This window comes from Alexandromys fortis, unplaced genomic scaffold (genome assembly GCF_014885135.2).
Source record: "Alexandromys fortis isolate MF-2015 unplaced genomic scaffold, M_Fortis_MF-2015_v1.1 scaffold_171, whole genome shotgun sequence".
Taxonomy (NCBI): domain Eukaryota; kingdom Metazoa; phylum Chordata; class Mammalia; order Rodentia; family Cricetidae; genus Alexandromys; species Alexandromys fortis.
Window position 1 is genome coordinate 2,880,976 of NW_026068066.1, and position 17,516 is coordinate 2,898,491.

At 46.1% G+C, this 17,516-nt stretch overlaps 1 protein-coding gene across 1 annotated transcript in view; it reads left to right on the forward strand.

The window, feature by feature from the left end:
- The window catches only part of Med17 (mediator complex subunit 17), a 20,734-nt gene extending 5,118 nt beyond the window's left edge, over positions 1–15,616 (forward strand). Inside the window, exons 2-12 of the mRNA XM_050120625.1 lie at positions 733–959; positions 2,552–2,771; positions 3,935–4,071; positions 4,151–4,235; positions 6,096–6,248; positions 7,096–7,226; positions 8,793–8,977; positions 10,933–11,070; positions 12,585–12,702; positions 13,763–13,922; positions 15,118–15,616. Of these exons, the coding sequence (XP_049976582.1) occupies positions 733–959; positions 2,552–2,771; positions 3,935–4,071; positions 4,151–4,235; positions 6,096–6,248; positions 7,096–7,226; positions 8,793–8,977; positions 10,933–11,070; positions 12,585–12,702; positions 13,763–13,922; positions 15,118–15,329 (1,766 nt within the window). The 3' untranslated portion in view covers positions 15,330–15,616. The remainder of the gene's footprint in view (positions 1–732; positions 960–2,551; positions 2,772–3,934; positions 4,072–4,150; positions 4,236–6,095; positions 6,249–7,095; positions 7,227–8,792; positions 8,978–10,932; positions 11,071–12,584; positions 12,703–13,762; positions 13,923–15,117) is intronic.
- Positions 15,617–17,516: the final 1,900 nt, after the last annotated feature.

A 17,516-nucleotide genomic window follows, 5' to 3' on the forward strand; every position in this document is an offset into this window, starting at 1 on the left:
ACAGAATATTGTATACATAATAAATAAATAAATATTTTTTAAAAAAAAAAGAGTGGTATGCCTCAGAAGGGAGGAGAGTCAGGCCTGGGAATAAAGGGAAACTTGAACTTTCACTCCCTGATGCTTTTAGCTTGAATTCTGTAAAACGAGCATGTAATTGATTAAAAGGAAACTATGCTCTTGCAGCCAGTAGGAGTGCTGGTGTTGTAGACCATTCGGGGCTGTGCCTGGTTTTTTTTGCTGTTTAGAAACCCACTATTGTTATTCAAGCTCTAATGCTGGAAGGAAGCAGGTTATTTTAAAAGTACTGGGGATATAGTTCAGTGTTTGTCTGTCGTGAGTGAAGCCCTAGGTTTAAAAAGATTTGAGTGCCTACCTAAGCTATAAGGACAGATCTGGCCTGTGGAAGTTAGACCGTGTTTATTGTTCCCTAGAAGGAGTGCTGTGTTAAATGCTAACAGCTCAAGACAGGGTAGTGAGGAGATGAAACGAGCACTTGGGAAGAAAACTTTGCTTCTGCTTTTCATACTTTTTAAAATAATTATTTAAATTCATTTTATGTGCATTGATGTGAAGGTGTCAGAGCTTCTGGAACTGGAGTTCCAGACAGTTGTGAGCTGCCATGCGGGTGCTGGGAATTGAACCTGGGTCCTCTAGAAGAGCAGCCAGTGCTCTTAATTGCTGAGCTATCTCTCCAGCGCCCCTTTTACTATGTTTAAACCTCTAAATGAGCTTCTCTTATTCTGTGTAACCAGTACACACGTGTTTCTGTTTTTCCTTTCTGTTTTTCAGGGCTGGTGAAATTCCAACCTTCTCTGTGGCCTTGGGACTCAGTAAGGAACAATTTGCGAAGTGCCCTCACCGAGATGTGTGTTCTCTATGATGTCCTCAGTATTGTCAGGGACAAAAAGTTCATGACGCTGGACCCCGTCTCTCAGGATGCTCTTCCTCCCAAACAGGTAGGTGTGGCCTCCAGCCAGACAGCCTCTCTTGGGGTTCAGCACCAGCAGCTGGTTGTGTGCATTGTCTCCCTTTTCTTCTCTTGAAAAATTAAATGCGTGAGTTAGAGAGCTGACTGAAGGATGAAGAGCGCATATTGTTGCTGGAGATCAGTGCTTAGCACCCATGTCGGGCAGCTCACAGCCGCCTCCAGCTCCAGCGGCAGGAGACCTGACACCCTCTGACCTCTTCATAAGCTCAGACTTACATGCTCACATAATAAAGTAATGGTAAGAAAGAGAAAAACTAAGTCCAGGTGAAGATGTAAGACCGAACCAGCACTTCCCAGATGAGAGCATCCTTGAGTCAGGCTCCTTGAAGAAGGAACAGAATGATGTGGCTTCTCCCATCCAAATACTAGGCCAGCCTGACCCAGCTTAGCGGACTTATGAGGTCAGTTGAGGTTGGGACTATTCAGAGCATTATGGTCGTTGAAGACTGGCCTTTTTATGGAATGTACACATTTTTTGCTTTGTTTTCTGATGTGCTCCTACGGTCAGAAAACTTGCACCTACTAGACTTGCCATTTGGAAGTGTAGCTCTTCCATAAAGCACACAGCTGGTCATTGTGGCAAACACAGTCTGAGGTCAGTGGGTGTAGCTGGCGTGTGCTGTGGGCCTGACACCAGTCACAATTCCACAAGCATGTTAGTGGGCTGTGGTGAGTTTAAAGTGTGTTCACGGGAGGCGCCTGCTTGGTCATATGCCGACTACTATAAGCTGGCATTGATGTGTGCCCTGTAGGTGGTGGTTTCTGTGCATAGATTATATCTAGGCGGGGGTTTGGGATTTAATGTGCCATAGGATGTTATGAAGTGGGCAAGAGCTGGGATGAAGAAGCGCAGCACCCTGGCCTAGGTGTGCCCCTGCTGTGTATTGCTAAGTGCGAGTTTCTAGCATTTCTAGCATTTCACCACTTAGGTGGTGGTTTGACTTAGGTCTTTTTGTAAGTTTGTCAAGAAGCAGGTTACTTCTGTTTTAAAAAAGGTTTTGCAAGGGAAAAGTTTTTCTCAAAGGTTTGGTATATGTCACTTCCCCACCCACCTGCTTTCTTCTGTGTGTGTATCGTGTGTGTGTACATGTGTGGAAGGGTTAGAGAACAGGCTTTCTTTGTATGTATGTGTGTGCGCACACGTGTGGAAAAGTTAAAGGACAGGCTCTGTGTGTATGTGTGTGTGTGCACACGTGTGGAAGGGTTAGAGGACATTACTTTGGGCGTCTTCCTCAATTGCTCTCAGAATCATAGTTTTGAGTCAGCTTCTCTTTCTGAAGGTAAAGTTCATGGGTTGGCTAGATGGACTGGCCAGCATGCCTCCAGAATTGACCTCCTCCCTGGGGCTTCCTGGGTGTAGGTGTGTGTGGCTGTGCTGGGGTTTACGTGGGTGTTGGGGCTTGCATGGTGGGCCCGTGCCGACTGTCATCCTTCTTCCTCGCTGTTTGTTTGCTTTAGTTACACATTTCCTGGTTGAGAGGACAGGCGGTTTTATGGTTATCTGAACTAATACATTCCAGCTTTGGGCAGAAACCATGCCGGGTTGTTTTGTTTTGGCAGAGTCCGCAGACCCTGCAGCTGATCTCTAAGAAGAAGTCCCTGGCCGGAGCAGCTCAAATCCTTCTCAAGGGGGCGGAAAGACTGACCAAGTCCGTGACAGAGAACCAGGAAAACAAGCTCCAGCGAGACTTCAACTCTGAGCTCTTGAGGCTACGGCAGCACTGGAAACTGAGGAAAGTTGGAGACAAGATCCTGGGCGACCTGAGCTACAGAAGCGCGGGTACAGACATCTGACCGTAGAAACTGCTTTGTGTGAGCAGAGGGTTTGGTGAACTGTGATGTCTCCCAGTCTCCTGTCGTGATCATTGCTGAGCTCCATGTTGTACAATGCTATTTAATTTCTTTACCTGTGACCCAAAACTTGCTTGCCAGGACCTGCTGTGGAACACCTGGAGTCCCAACACTTGAAGGCTGAGGTGGAGGGTCAGGAGTTCAAGGCTAGCTTTGCCTACTTGAGATCCTATCTTAAAAACCCCACACAGACCATTCTTACAGTCCTATAATAAACAACCTCCCATCAGTTTGAAAACCTTTTAGATATATTTAAGAGAGAGTTCAGAGCTCACTGGAGATGGCCAAGCGTTCCTGCTGGGCTGCTTGAGAACAGTGGTAGAAATGGACGAGGCCCCCTGTGCTAGAGTCAGGCACAGCTGTTATCAACACACAGTGAGTTAGGTCAGTGCCCCGCACTGAAATGAGTTCCGCTACAAGATGAGTCGGTGCTTTCTGGTTTTAGGCATTGTAAGTTCTTTCTCCTAAAGCAGTTATGGACAAATAGTTAATTTCTCCTTGGGGTGGTCCTTTGATGTTATGGAAGAATATAGTTGCATTCTTTCACTGCAAGAAGATCCTGAATGCCCTCCCTTGTAGACAGGCATTGGACCCAAGCATGTACTCATGATGTAGCAATTACTTAGACTTCTGACCTGCACAGACAGAGGTGTGTCAGCAGTAGAGGAACTGGCTGGAAATAGTGCTGTAAGCACTGATGGTCTGTCTTTCGATGCTGAGTTCAGATCTAAGGATGGAGCTCAGAGGGGCATGTTCTTAGAACACAGTGTGCGGCCTGGGAAGGTCAGATGACAGCGCTGCCTTTGGGACAGGTGCAGGATGGCGCCCGTGCTTAGCATCATTTGTTGTTGCTTTTACCTGACACACAGACTCCTTGTATAGCTCTGACTGGCCCAGACTTCACTCTGTGGGCCAGGCTGGCCTGACCTGAAACTGCCTCCACCTCTCTTCTTCCTTTTTTGGTTTAGCTCACTAGGGCCTCCTTTCTGTTGACATGTGCATGTGGAAGGAATTCATGCTTTAGTGATGTGTTATGCTTGACATTAAGTTAATGTGCTGTGTTAATTATTTTAATCTTTAATACCCAATTAGGGTCTCTCTTTCCCCATCATGGCACCTTTGAAGTGATTAAGAACACAGACATTGATTTGGATAAAAAGATCCCAGAAGATTACTGTCCCCTGGACGTCCAGATTCCTAGTGATTTGGAGGGGTCTGCATACATCAAGGTACCGAGGGAGGCTTTTTCCAGTCATTTCTTGCCAATTGCCCTGAGGCAACTTTGCTAATGTTTTTCATGTTGTCTAGGTTTCTATTCAAAAACAGGCTCCAGACATTGGTGATCTTGGCACAGTAAACCTGTTCAAGAGACCATTGCCCAAGTCCAAACCAGGTATGTCATGGCCTCTAACCTCCTTCTGTACTCACATAGTCAGTAAGCCAAAGAGAGCAGAGGGAAAGAGACGTTCGGTGTGAAAACAGTAGGAAGGACGGTTTAAAGGCAGAGTTGGCCTCATGAAAGATATTTTAGCACTGAGGGCTGAGAGAAGGAGGGGTTCTCAGAAAGACACCCCAGAGCACGGATACGGGTTTCTCAAAGAACCGTCATCAGTTTTGGCTTTTTAAGATCATCTCCGCCTCTGTGCTAGCTGCAGGCATGAAGTGCCATGCCTGCTTCTAGAAGCGTACCTGTTATAACTTAGAAACAGACCTCTAGTGAGTGGCTGTGTCTTTGTAGACTGAACTGCCCTAGTTGTCTCTGTGTGACAGAAGTAAGATCTTCCTCCCATCAAGGCTCAGGGACTGTCAGGAAAGTGGAGATGAAGATGTAGGAACCAGATGTAGGGAGGGTGCTGTGAAGCAGTGTCGTCAGGGTGGGACACAGCCTCACACACCTGCTCTCTGTGCCCGTGGGTACCTGCTGCAGACTTGTACAAGACTAGACCCTCACCATTTCACCAAGGATGGTCGATGGGCTAGTGAAGCCCCATACCGTTACTGAGGGACTGTAGGCATCTCGTGATTCCTAGGCAAGATGTATCGTTTTCCTCATTCCTCGGTGGTATAATACAGGGGAGGGGGGAGCTGCAGGCTTTATAGCCAGCAGCAAAACTACTCAAGTGAAGTAAATTTGGTTCAGACTTCTAGAGTCTGACACCGGGTTGTTTATTTTAGCCATATTTAAGCACAGCACAGTTTTGAGGTTTCTGATAACAGTTAACTCGGTGCTGTGAGTACAGCAAAGCTTGCGACGTAAATTGACACCAAAGCTCTTTATAGAGTACGTCTGGCTTCATCCGTGAAGATGGGTGCTGTTGACTGGAAACATGCTCAAGGCTTAGGGTCTAGGGAGAACGGATGGGGTGAATATAAGGCCCATGGAGTCAGGATTTGGCCTGGTCCTAAGATAATGTTGAAGTCACTTAGACTGATCTAAAGTACAAGTGACATTCTCATAAGGATAGGATTAATAGACTCAGAAACAATGCTTAAGATAGGGAAAGGGTCTGGGATAAACAAAACATAAATTCTGGGGGATGCGGGTGAGGCTCTGCAGACAGCAAAGGATCACAGTATTCTGCAGGAAGACAGGTAAACATCCTTCCTTTGAAGAGATAAGCCTGTGTGTCTGCTTTTTCTGGCTTCTCCAGTGCTTATCTGTGTACGCAGGAACCTCTTGCCCTGTATAACAGCCATTGATTAGTTGACTTTGTTCCTGTAAATAATGTCATGCTCAGTAATCTCAGTCTCATTCCTGTAAATAATCTCATCACATGCTCACAACAGTCACAAACACACACACACTCTCTCTCTGTCCCTCTCATCACATGCTCACAAAAGTCACAACCTCTCTCTCTTTCTCTCTCTCTCTCTCTCTCTCTCTCTCTCTCTCTCTCTCTCTCTCTCTCTCTTCCCCTCCTCGAAATAGACACACACTCTCTCTCTCTCTCTCTCTCTCTCTCTCTCTCTCACACACACACACACACACACACACACACACACACACACAAAGATGGGGACTCTGGAAGAAGAGTTAGAGCCGGAAAGGAAGGGATAAGAGAGACAGTGGTGAAAATGAAAAGTCTGTTTGCATCTGTCAAATTGTCAAAAAATTTTAATGCAATTTTATGTTCGAGAAAAGACTGTACCAGTATTCTGAGCCTTTGATTATGAAGTCAGGTTATCATTTGTGCCACTGTGTATGTAATCTGGCTGGACATTGAGATTATACATGCCTCTCTCTTTCTTTCAGGTTCTCCACATTGGCAGACGAAGTTAGAAGCAGCACAAAATGTTCTTCTTTGTAAAGAAATTTTTGCACAGCTTTCTCGGGAAGCCGTTCAGATTAAGTCTCAGATCCCTCACATTGTGGTGAAAAACCAGATCATCTCTCAGCCATTCCCAAGTAAGCAGGCAGCCTGCTGAGGCCTGCAAACAGGACCTTGTGGTGCGGGTGTGCTGGGCATCATGGTGGCCAGCAAAGCCGTGGGCCTCTGTTCTCTGTCCCGGGGGTGGCACCTTGGCCTTTCACAGGGTGTTAAAACCATGTGGTGCTGTGGCTTCAGACAGCAGTAGCTGCTGTCAGATGGCATTTCCTTTGAAGGATACTGCCTTTTCTAAATGAGGTACCACTTTGAATCTTCCTAATTTGTAGAAAAGAGTTTTCTGTTCAGAAGCAACCAGGCTTAACCTAGAAATCAGTTGTCATTAGCTATACACTTGGTTTAGGCAGTGGCTCTCATGACTCCTTTGGGGTTACATATCAAGTATTTTTGTTGCAACTCATAACAGTAGCAAAATTACAGTTACGACATAGCAACAAAATAATTATATGGTTGGGGTCACCACAGCATGAGGAACTGTAGCAAAGAGTCAGAGCATCAGGAAGGTTGAGAACCAGTGGTTTCAGGTTAGACATGAGCAGTTTTTCCCCTATCGCTTTTGGGAGCAGGGAAGAGAACCTGATAAAACCAGGTACTAACTCCATGTTGAAATAGAACTAGTAAAGTTTGTTCTTAAGATTCTGTGCTTATAAAAACAATAACTGCATTTTCCCAGTCTTCAGCTCAGGAGCAGCACCACGCTACAGTCTGTGGAACTACAGTTGTCTTAAGTCTGTGGGGTTTATCAGGTTAAGTAAGGGAGGTCATTGGAGTAGAGGTACTTAGGAGGCAAGTTGACAGGATTGTCCTTTGTGAAACTGGTCTCCAGTTCTTGGCTTGTCTGCATCTATCCTGCCTCTCTGTACACAGGCTTGCAGTTGTCCATTTCCCTGTGCCACTCCTCAAATGATAAGAAGTCCCAGAAGTGTGCTTCAGAGAAGCCGGGTCCAGAGGATCACCTCTACGTCCTGGAGCACAACTTGCACCTGCTGATCAGAGAGGTAACTCAAGTGTGGCTCTGCGGTGCACAAGCCTCCCCCATGGAGTCAGTAATGGGCGGCAGTGGTTTGAGAGAATCTGCTATGTGCCAGGGGATCCGGAGATAATCGGTGCATGATCCTTGCTCCCAGGATGTCTTGTAGAGCTAGGGATATGCAGCAAGTTCTGCAGTTACCATGGGAAGCTTGTGCCACTGGACAGAGAAAGGGTGGCTCTTGTCTGGGGGCCTGAGCTGTACAGAAATGTCCTGGTTTTTTTTTTTTAAAGATTTATTTATTATGTATACAACATTCTGCCTCCATGTATGCCCACACGCCAGAAGAGGGCGCTAGATCTAATTACAGATGGTTGTGGACCACCATGTGGTTGCTGGGAATTGAACTCAGGACCTCTGGAAGAGCTGCCAGTGCTCTTAACCTCTGAGCCATCTCTCCAGCCCAGAAATGTCCTGTTTTGAGAATTTTTATAGACGAATACATTCCAGCCTTCCACCCCAACCCCCACCCCCAAATCCTAGCGTGGTGTTCAGTTGGTAATAATGGTATACAAGTCTGTGTTTTTTAAAAGGGTTTTTCAAAGCTGGGCGGTGGTGGCGTACGCCTTTAATCCCAGCACTCAGGAAGCAGAGGCAGGTGGATTTCTGTGAGTTCGAGGCCAGCCTGGTCTACAAGAGCAAGTTCCAGGACAGGCTCCAAAGCAACACAGAGAAAGCCTGTCTCAAATAATAATAATAATTTAAAAAAAAAAAAAAAAGATTTTTTAGACTGAGGATTTCACTCAGGGTTGAACACTTGCTTAACATGGGTGATGCTGTCACTTTAATCCTAGTATTATATGTTTCTGGGGTCTGCCAGACAGTCTAGGGCAGTTGATGAACTATCTGTCATGAGATGAGACTTGTGAAGAATGCTTTTTTTTTAAAATATTTATTTATTATGTATACAATATTCTGTCTGTCTATATGCCTGAAGGCCAGAAGAGGGCGCCAGACCTCTTTACAGATGGCTGTGAGCCGCCATGTGGTTGCTGGGAATTGAACTCAGGACCTTTGGAAGAGCAGGCAATGCTCTTAACCGCTGAGCCATCTCTCCAGCCCCTGAAGAATGCTTTTTAATTTAAAACTTTGAAGGTAAAAATGGCAGCTCAGAGGAGCCCTCCTCTTTATAGACATGCGTCCTGCCCATGGCCACTCCGGTGCTTTACCTCTGTACCGAGAAGATGCTGATGATCTAGTCCTGGCTAGCCTGCACCAACCTAACCTATGTAGACAGACTGGCATCTGCCCCTCTACTGAAATTAAAAGCATTGCTACTATGTCTAGCAAGATCACTTTTTATATTTGATTATTTCCAAAAAGGAGCCTGTCCTAGAACAAGCTCCTATAGACCAGGTTAGCCTAGAACTCACAGAGATCCGCCTGTCTCTGCCTCCCGAGTGCTGGGATTAAAGGTGTGCGCCACCACTGCCTGGCTCTATTTCCAAAAACTTGAGCCAAGCTTTGGTTAAACATTTTTGGCCTGCTTATGATCCAGGTGCTGGTTCTTAATGACTTTTTTTTTTTTTTTCAGTTTCATAAACAGACCTTGAGTTCCGTGGTGATGCCTCACCCAGCGAGTGCTCCTTTTGGCCACAAGAGAATGAGACTTTCGGGTCCTCAGGCTTTTGATAAAAATGAAATTAATTCAATACAGTCTACAGAAGGACTCCTGGAAAAAATAATTAAACAAGCCAAGCATATTTTTCTAAGGAGCAGGTAAGAATGAAGAAAGTTACTGGTTTTCTGTGCCATTGGATCATTTTCCTGTTCCCTTTAATGTGTGTTAACTTTGAGTGTACGTAAAGTTTGTTTCCCCAGGGAGAAAGCGGCTGAGAATAAGATCATTGTGACCTTTCTCTCTCTCACACACGCTCTTTTGCTCTTTCGCTCTTTCACTGTCTTTCTTTCCTTATTTATTTGTTTGTTTGTTTGTTTGTTTGTTTATCTGTTGAGACAGGATCTTGGTCAGTGTAGCCCTGGCTCTACTAGAACTTGCTGTGTAGACCAGGCTGGCGTTGAACTCATAGAACTCTGCTTATTTCTGTCTTCTGAATTCTGGGATTAAAGGTGTACCACCATGCCCAGCCAATCTTGTTGTTGTTTTTTTGCAGTGCTGGACAGTACTCTCCCACTAGCCCACCTCAAAGCCCCGTAAGGCAGGGGCTCACACCTCAGGCCTCCACCTTAGGCTGGACTCAGGCTTGCTTTCCTCCTGCCTCCTCTCCTGTAGGCATGTGCACTAGCTTTCTCTCTCCTCTCTTCCTTAACAAAAAAAATGTAGAGTCATTTTAATCCTTAGTCTTATACATTTTTCTTTCATTAAGATATTTTAGCAGTTATATAACATAACATTAGACACGTATTCCATGATTTATTTCCCCAGTTACTTGCTGGTGTGTGTGTGTGTGTGTGTGTGTGTGTGTGTGTGTGTGTGTGCTAGTACTTGGTAGGCAAGCCTCTGCCACTGAGCTGCATCCAGTTGGTTGATATTTGCTGAGCAGAACATCCTCGTATACCTGTCTGCTGCAGGCATTTTGTAGCATTGTTCAGGAGAGGAAAGGAAGCTAAGAGCAAATGTTGTGTGTGTGCACATACCTCTTGGGCTGGTCTCCTGTGTTCTGTTTGCCCTCAGCGCCTTTCCGTTTCTGATAAAGTACTAGGTCAGACAATGAGAACTAAGGGCCTTTAGTGGCCTGGTGGGTGCACATACTTTATGCTTTGATTTAAGCACTGTGTGTAAGATAAGGATTGCTGCTTCAGAATTTTATTCCTGGGTTTGGGCTCTGAAGTTACACCCCTTGCTGTCCCTCAATTATTTATGTATGACCCAGGGCAAATGCTTACCCTGTTTCCAAAGCTGCATGTAGTACGTAGTCCTGCCAGCCGACCACTTAGAGCTAAAGGCAGGAGGGTTAGGAATTCAAGGCCAGCCCTGGATACAAGAGACTGTGTCTTAACCCACCCTTTCTCATTCAGAAAGGAAGGAAGGAAGCTTTCTTAGGTAATGGAGCTTACCTAAAGCCAGACAAGGCACACAACTGTAATCTTGGCACTTAGGAGGCTGAGGCAAAAGAATAATGTGTTCCAGCCAAGCCGGGACTACAGAGGGACAGACTGCTTCAAAGCAAGATAAAACAGAAAACAAAAGCCAGTGCCTGCCAAACACACTGTTAGGGAGAATAGATGATAATGTTTTTGACCACATGCACAGTTTAGATACTTCAGTGTAGCAGGCATCGCTGACTTCGTGGGTGATGTTTGGATTGGGCTCAAGGCTCTGGTTTGCCTTGATTATGATTTTAATAACAACATGTCTGGGTGTATCCCAGTCACTCGTTGCCAGAGATCAGGCATTAGTATCTGTGAATGGTGCGTGACAGATTAGTACCTGAGAAGTGTCTTGTCCTGGGGCAGTAAGCTTTCACGAGCAGGACAGGATGAGTGGAGTCGTAAGGAACCAGCCCAGCAGGATAGCGAGAGGTGGTGTGAGTGTGTCTCGCGGTGCAAACTGAGAACAGCACAGCAGTGTGTATACAAGGGCTTCCAGAAACCTCACCTTTCCAGTGGGGGTCTGATGAAAAAGCAGGCACGCTGTGAAACTTTTTAGGTTTTATAAAATTGGTGCTTTCATTTATATGGTGATTTTTAATTTTTTAAATTTCCTTTTGAAGAACTGCTGCAACCATTGACAGCTTGGCAAGCCGCATTGAAGACCCCCAGATCCAGGCCCACTGGTCAAACATCAGCGACGTTTATGAGTCTAGTGTGAAGGTTTTGATCACGTCTCAAGGTTATGAGCAAATATGCAAGTGAGTGTCGCCAGGAAGTCCCACAAGTGGATGCCAGGCGCTGCCGAGCCTTTCCCAAGGACTCTGCAGTGCCAAGTTGTCATAAGGTTCCCATAATTATATCATGACAAAGTGTTTGCAGAAACAAGAGGTAAGGGCTGGAGCGATGGCCCTTCCAGGGGACCTGAGCTCTGTTCCTAGCCCCACATGAGGTGGCTCACAACTGCCCGAACCTCTAGCTCCAGGGAGTCTTATATTCTCCTCTGACCTCCAGGGTGCTTACACATGTGTTGCATATACACACAAATCTTCATAAAACCACATAAAATCTCATTTACAGTTTTGTGCTAGGCCATATGCATAGCTATCCTTAGCCACATGCAACCTTTGGGCTACGTGTCGAACGTGCCTAGCTTTTAAAGTGGAAAATGCGTCTCTTGCTGAGACTTTCTCCAAGCCTACAGGCTATGCAGGTCTAGGTGTCAGGCGTGAGTTTGGCCATCCGAGCAGGCACTCAGCATTGTCTGCTCAGGGCAGTTTGCGTTTGTACTTCTCTTCTGACTTGGCTGCCCTTGGTTCTGATCCATTAGTTGATGATTGTGCCTCTCAACCAAGTTGACCATGTGTGTCTGTGAAAGAGCGACACGGTCCTTGTCCTGGCATTCTTAGGCAGTGCTTGGGTAAGGTGTATTGCTATTATGCTTGTTTGGCGTGTACAAGACCCTGGTTTCCATTCCTAGCATTGTAACAAAAAGAAGTATAGTCTCAGTTTGATCCCCAACACCTTATGATAAAGCTGGGTGTGGTAGTGTACACCTGTAATCCCAGAGTTTGGGAGGGGGAGGCAGAAAGAGTCCCGTGAGGTCAAGGCCAGCCTGGGCTTTCTTTTAAAATTGCATTTAAAAGGAATAGCTTCAGCCTTTTGTGTTGGTCTGAGCAATTGTACCCTTCCCACATTGGTTTGAGAGACCTGACCCTCCCTCTCTAGGCTCTGCAAGTGCTTAGTTGCTAACTGGCCACTGTGTCCCCTGTGAAGGAGGAGTAGGAGATCTGGTGCAGTACTAATCTTCAGTGTAGCCAGTTTTAATAACAATAAACAAGCATGAGACCAAGGACAGAAGGTAAAAAACGTGAAGGAACTGAGGGGAGCAGGCTTTACATGTTGTCGTGCGTGCATGGTACATGCATAGAGGTGGCAGACAGTCTGTGGAAATTGGTTTTCTCCTGCCACCTTGTGGGATTGAACTCAGGTCCTCAGGCTTGGCTGCAAGAACCCTTAGCCACTTCTTGAGTCAGAGCCAGCCCCATGTATCCTGCCACTTGGGGATGTCCTCCAGCTAGCCTCCTATGGAGCTAGTGTCTGGTATAGCCTGATGAAGGCTGCCTTGGATCTCATTTGGTGGAGGCTAAGAAGCCACCCTCCTCTCTGTACCACAGAAGTTAGTGTAGGTTGTCAGAACTGCTGCTGTCTTCGTCCATGCTGTCAACATGATGTAAAGGTCCTTGGGGCTGTACAAACTAGAGTGTGTCTGCAGGTCCATCCAACTGCAATTGAACATCGGTGTTGAGCAGGTGCGCGTGGTGCACAGAGACGGGCGGGTGATCACGTTGTCTCACCAGGAGCAAGAACTGCAGGATTTCCTTCTGTCTCAGGTATATTGCACACTGTGCATTTGGTTAGAGTTTTTGTTGTTTTATTTCTTTGAGATAGGATCTCAGTGTGACTCAGCCCAGCGGTCCCCCTGCCTCTGCCTCCTGGTTGCTTGGATTGCAGGTGTGCAGCACATGCCTGGCCACACTTGCAGCCTAAATTCCCTTGTTGCATTAACTGCTTGACGAACAAGCTGAGCTTGGAGTCGCTGCAGTGGTTGCAGAAGAAGAAACCATTGTTTCTGCCCCGTCGTTTATTTCCAGTACGCACTTGGGTTCATCTCGTCCTGATTTTATTTGCACTCCCTTTGTGATACGCTGAAGCATCGGTTCTGTAGCCAGCAATCTCTCACGACTGTTGGGAAATGGATCCTTTCCAGGAGTGGGGAAGCATTAGCCCAAGGAAACCAAGGAGAGGAAGACAAATGCAAACTACAGCAGCCATTATCCATAGTAACAAGTGTGGCGGTTTAGTCTCTGATTTTGGAAGGGGTCTCATGTGGAAGAGCAGTGCAGAAAGTCCTGCTGCTGCTGCCTTTACTGCTGCTGGCAGAGCGCATCCCACCAGGGTGGAAAGGAAGAACAGGTGGGATGTTGTTTACAGAGGGTCAGCTGACCCTGTGAGTGGCATGCAGTGGTCACCTGAGGTCAGTAGTCTTCTGGCCCTGGGGGCTGTGACGTAGAACAATCCTCTTTACCAAATGAGTAGCTTTTTTGTCATGATACCCAACTGATGTAGCCAGCTTCAGAGGGGCAGTACCAGGAAGACAAGACCTGGCCCACTCTGTTCCTTACCATTTTGCTGGCTGCATTTAGTAACCCCTGCTTAAATGGCTGCCATTACCTGAAGCCAGAGAACACAGAAAGCTAATGGAGTCTGCACTCTAGGCCAGTGGACACAGAGAGACAGTGCCATGGAAGGTGGGGCCCTCCCCTCCCCTCTAGAGTCATGTCACACAGAAAAATTCCCCAGATTTGGGCCAGAGGTTAAGGCAAACTTAGGATTGATTCCATCAGATCACGAGAGTGTGCCCAAGCTTGAGTCACACCTTCTCGTTCACAGATGTCACAGCACCAGGTGCACGCGGTTCAGCAGCTTGCCAAGGTCATGGGCTGGCAGGTCCTCAGCTTCAGTAACCACGTGGGACTCGGGCCCATAGAGAGCATCGGCAATGCCTCCGCCATCACAGTGGCCTCCCCAAGTGGTGACTATGCTATTTCAGGTACTTTCCGCTGCTCGGTATGGGAGGTAACTCTGTAACATTCCGCTTTAATAACTAAACATGAGTTGAAGCCATCTGACTGTGATGAGCTAATGTGTTTACACTGCTGTTTGCTGATATTATTTGTTACTCAAGTCAGGAGTGAACGTGTGTGTAGGGAAGGGAGGAAGGTGTGCGAGAACTTACTAAGCAAGCTTCTGTTCTTAAACTGAGGCTACTGGTAAGTTCACAGGGCCATGTTTTAAATCTCCCTGCATCAGTTCAAACTTCTTTGAAACCAAGAGTTCTTCCTTTATTTCTTTTTCTGGGAGACCAGGTCTTGTATGGAGTTTAGGCTGGCTTCAAACTCTGTATAGCTCAGCCTGGTATTGAGTTTGCTTTGTAGCCTAGGTCAGCCTTGGTCCTCCTGTCTAGGCCTTTGAGGGCTTGGATTGCAGGCATAGGTCACAACACCTGACATATCTTGTCTAATTTTTTTTAAATATTTATTTATTTATTTATTTATTTATTATGTGTATAGCATTCCTTCCACGTGTGCCTGCAAGCCAGAAGGGGTCCCCGGGTCTCATTATAAATGGCTGTAAGCCACCATGTGGTTGCTGGGAATTGAACTCAGGACCTCCGGAAGAGCAGTCAGCGCTCCCAACCTCTGAGCCATCTCTCCATCCCCTCCCTCCAGCCCCTCTTGTCTAATTTTTATAGGACAAATAATTCAAAGATACTTAAATCATCTTAGAGTTTGTGTAAAAATTTAGCATTTGGAGGTCTGACAAGATGTAGCAGGTAAGGCACTCGCCCCCAAGCCTGATGACCTGAGTTTGGGCCCAAGATCCACATGGTGGTCAGAGGGAACAAATTGGAAGTTGTCTTCTGACTTCCACATGTACATACACACATGCATTCATACATACATATACGTGCATAAATTAATAAATAAATTTAGTATTTTGGAAATGAAGCACTGCCCTTGAACTTACTATGTAGCCAAAACTAGCCTTGAACTCGTGATCCTGCAGACTGTACCTCCTAGGTGCTGGGGTTAGGGGTGTACACCACCATGACCAGCTCCTGAAACCCTTGTTAATGAGATTGTCTAAGCTGTTGGGTAGGTTTCTGTGCTCACAGACGAAGTGTGGTTTTTCCATCACTTCATAAGTTTCAAAGTGTGCGTACTGATTATTGCTTTCGTCAATAGTTCGTAATGGACCTGAGAGTGGCAGCAAGATTATGGTTCAGTTTCCCCGGAACCAATGCAAAGACCTTCCGAAGAGTGACGTTTTACAAGACAACAAGTGGAGTCATCTGCGTGGACCATTCAAGGAGGTTCAGTGGAACAAGATGGAGGGCCGTAATTTCGTTTATAAAATGGAGCTGCTTATGTCTGCACTGAGCCCCTGTCTGTTGTGATTTTCTCCAGAACAAGTTCTAGAGCATTGACTTGGCTGTTTGCAGCTACAAGCACAAGGAGAGAGACGTCTTCTGTATCAGTACTGGAGCCCCGTGTGAAAGTCAGCAGCTGGCATCCTCTCACTTTATAAGTGACGAGTGCTTTGGAAGAGAAACGTTTCTGTACTGTGGTAGTATGCAGTATGGGGAGATGTAAAATACATTTTTTTATACAGCTAACGTGAAAGCATTACTAACTTAAGGACTTGAATTTGCTTTTTAAAATAAAGTGAAATAAAAAAATCCTATCTTTGATGTTAACATAAGCTTTGTGTTTAAAATCTCCAAGTGCTTTGTGAATTTCTTACAACCCATATAATCTGTGTCTCAAATCAACCACTCCTTAGTGTTTCTTTAAAACCACCAAGAACATCTTAGGATGCAGATTCACTGAACACGCAGGCCCTTTCTCTGAAAGGCGCCAAGGTCACCCGCAGGAAGCAGTCCCCCTCCCCCACCCCAACACTGGGGCTCTTGGATATTTGGGAAGTGAAGTGCCTGTTACTCCCCTGGGTCAACAAGAGCTGCTAAGAACTTCTCAGAAGGGAATGCAGGAGACAGTGTGGTCTAGGGCTTGTTTCTCACTACTCTGTCTTCCCTCGTAAGTGGCTACCCACGCCAGAAGCACCTTCCCTGCTCTAGATGCTTCCGCATTCTATTCATCTTTGACTTCCTCTGCAGAAAGAGGTCATCAGGTCTTGCTTTTTGGTGTGAGTTTTTTTTTTTTTTTTTTTTTTTTTTTTTTTTTTTTTTTTTTTTTTTTTTTTTTTTTTTTTTTTTTTGCTTTGTGATTTGAGACATTTTGTAGCAAAGGTTGACCTTCAATTTGTGACCATTCTGCTTCAGTCTGAAGTGTGATTCTAGACAAATGACAAGTTTGGGTGTTTTTTCGCCTTAAAGGTGTTTGGACTTGGTGTCCTGCCCCACTTTGTACAGAAACTGAAACAGCCCTGCTAGTGGTGGCTAAGCCCTTGGCTGTAGAAAAACTTCATAGAGCTGACTGCACTTGACTTTAGAATTACTTAAGAAGTTTAGTCAAGTAAAAAGTCCTAAAGCAGGCAAAGTATGTGCTTCCTGAAAAAAGACATTTGGAGGCATAGGTGGGCCTTTTACACCAATGGAATTTAACCTTCCCATATGTACACTGTAAAACCAAATCCTACATTGGCAGTGTCCTCTCTCACTCCAATACTCAGACAAGCTTCCCCTGGGATGCCTCCACTTTATTAAACACTGAATTCCTAGAAGGTGATAGTCAAAGGCATCACCAGTGGGGAGCCACATGGGGGAGGGGCATCACCAGTGGGGAGCCACGTGGGGGAGGGGCATCACCAGTGGGGAGCCAAGTGGGGGAGGGGCATCACCAGTGGGGAGCCAGGTGGGGGAGGGGCATCACCAGTGGGGAGCCAGGTGGGGGAGGGGCATCACTAGTGGGGAGCAAGACGGGAGGTGGCCCCAGGGTAGTACTGCTGTGTTAGAGTAAGCACGGTCTTAGGTCCCAGCACCTAGACAAATGTTAGATGTTTGTATCGATCTGCCTATAGTCTCAGTTTCCTGTGGCAGAGCTGGGGTCCCTGGAGCCCTCACCCTATAAATTGGAGAGCCATCAAGGGAGATAGGTGACATCCACCTCATGTTTCCTTGTGCACAATGCATGCACACGTGTACAGTGCACACATGCACACGTACCACACATGATAAAAATGTGAGTAGAATATTGTGTGTCTGTAATCTGAGATAATAGCAGAAAGTTGGCCTAAGATTTTTATTTTTGCATGGTGTGCTGTAAGCCTTTGATCTCAGCGCTTGATAGGCAGAGGCACATGGAATTCCTGGATGTAGTCTCAAACTACAAACTTCAAACCCTGTCTCAAAAAAATTTTTTTAAAATATTTATTTATTTATTATGTACACCGTGTTCAGCCTCCATGTATGCCTGCAGGCCAGCAGAGGGCACCAGATCTCATTACAGATGGTTGTGAGCCACCACGTGGTTGCTGGGAATTGAACTCAGGACCTCTGGAAGAGCAGTCAGTGCTCTAACCTCTGAGCCATCTCTCCAGCAACGCCCCCACCCCGTCTCAAAATTTAAAAAAATTAAAAAAAAAATCTGTCATGAAGTAAAAGGATTTTAGTAAAGAGACGTGA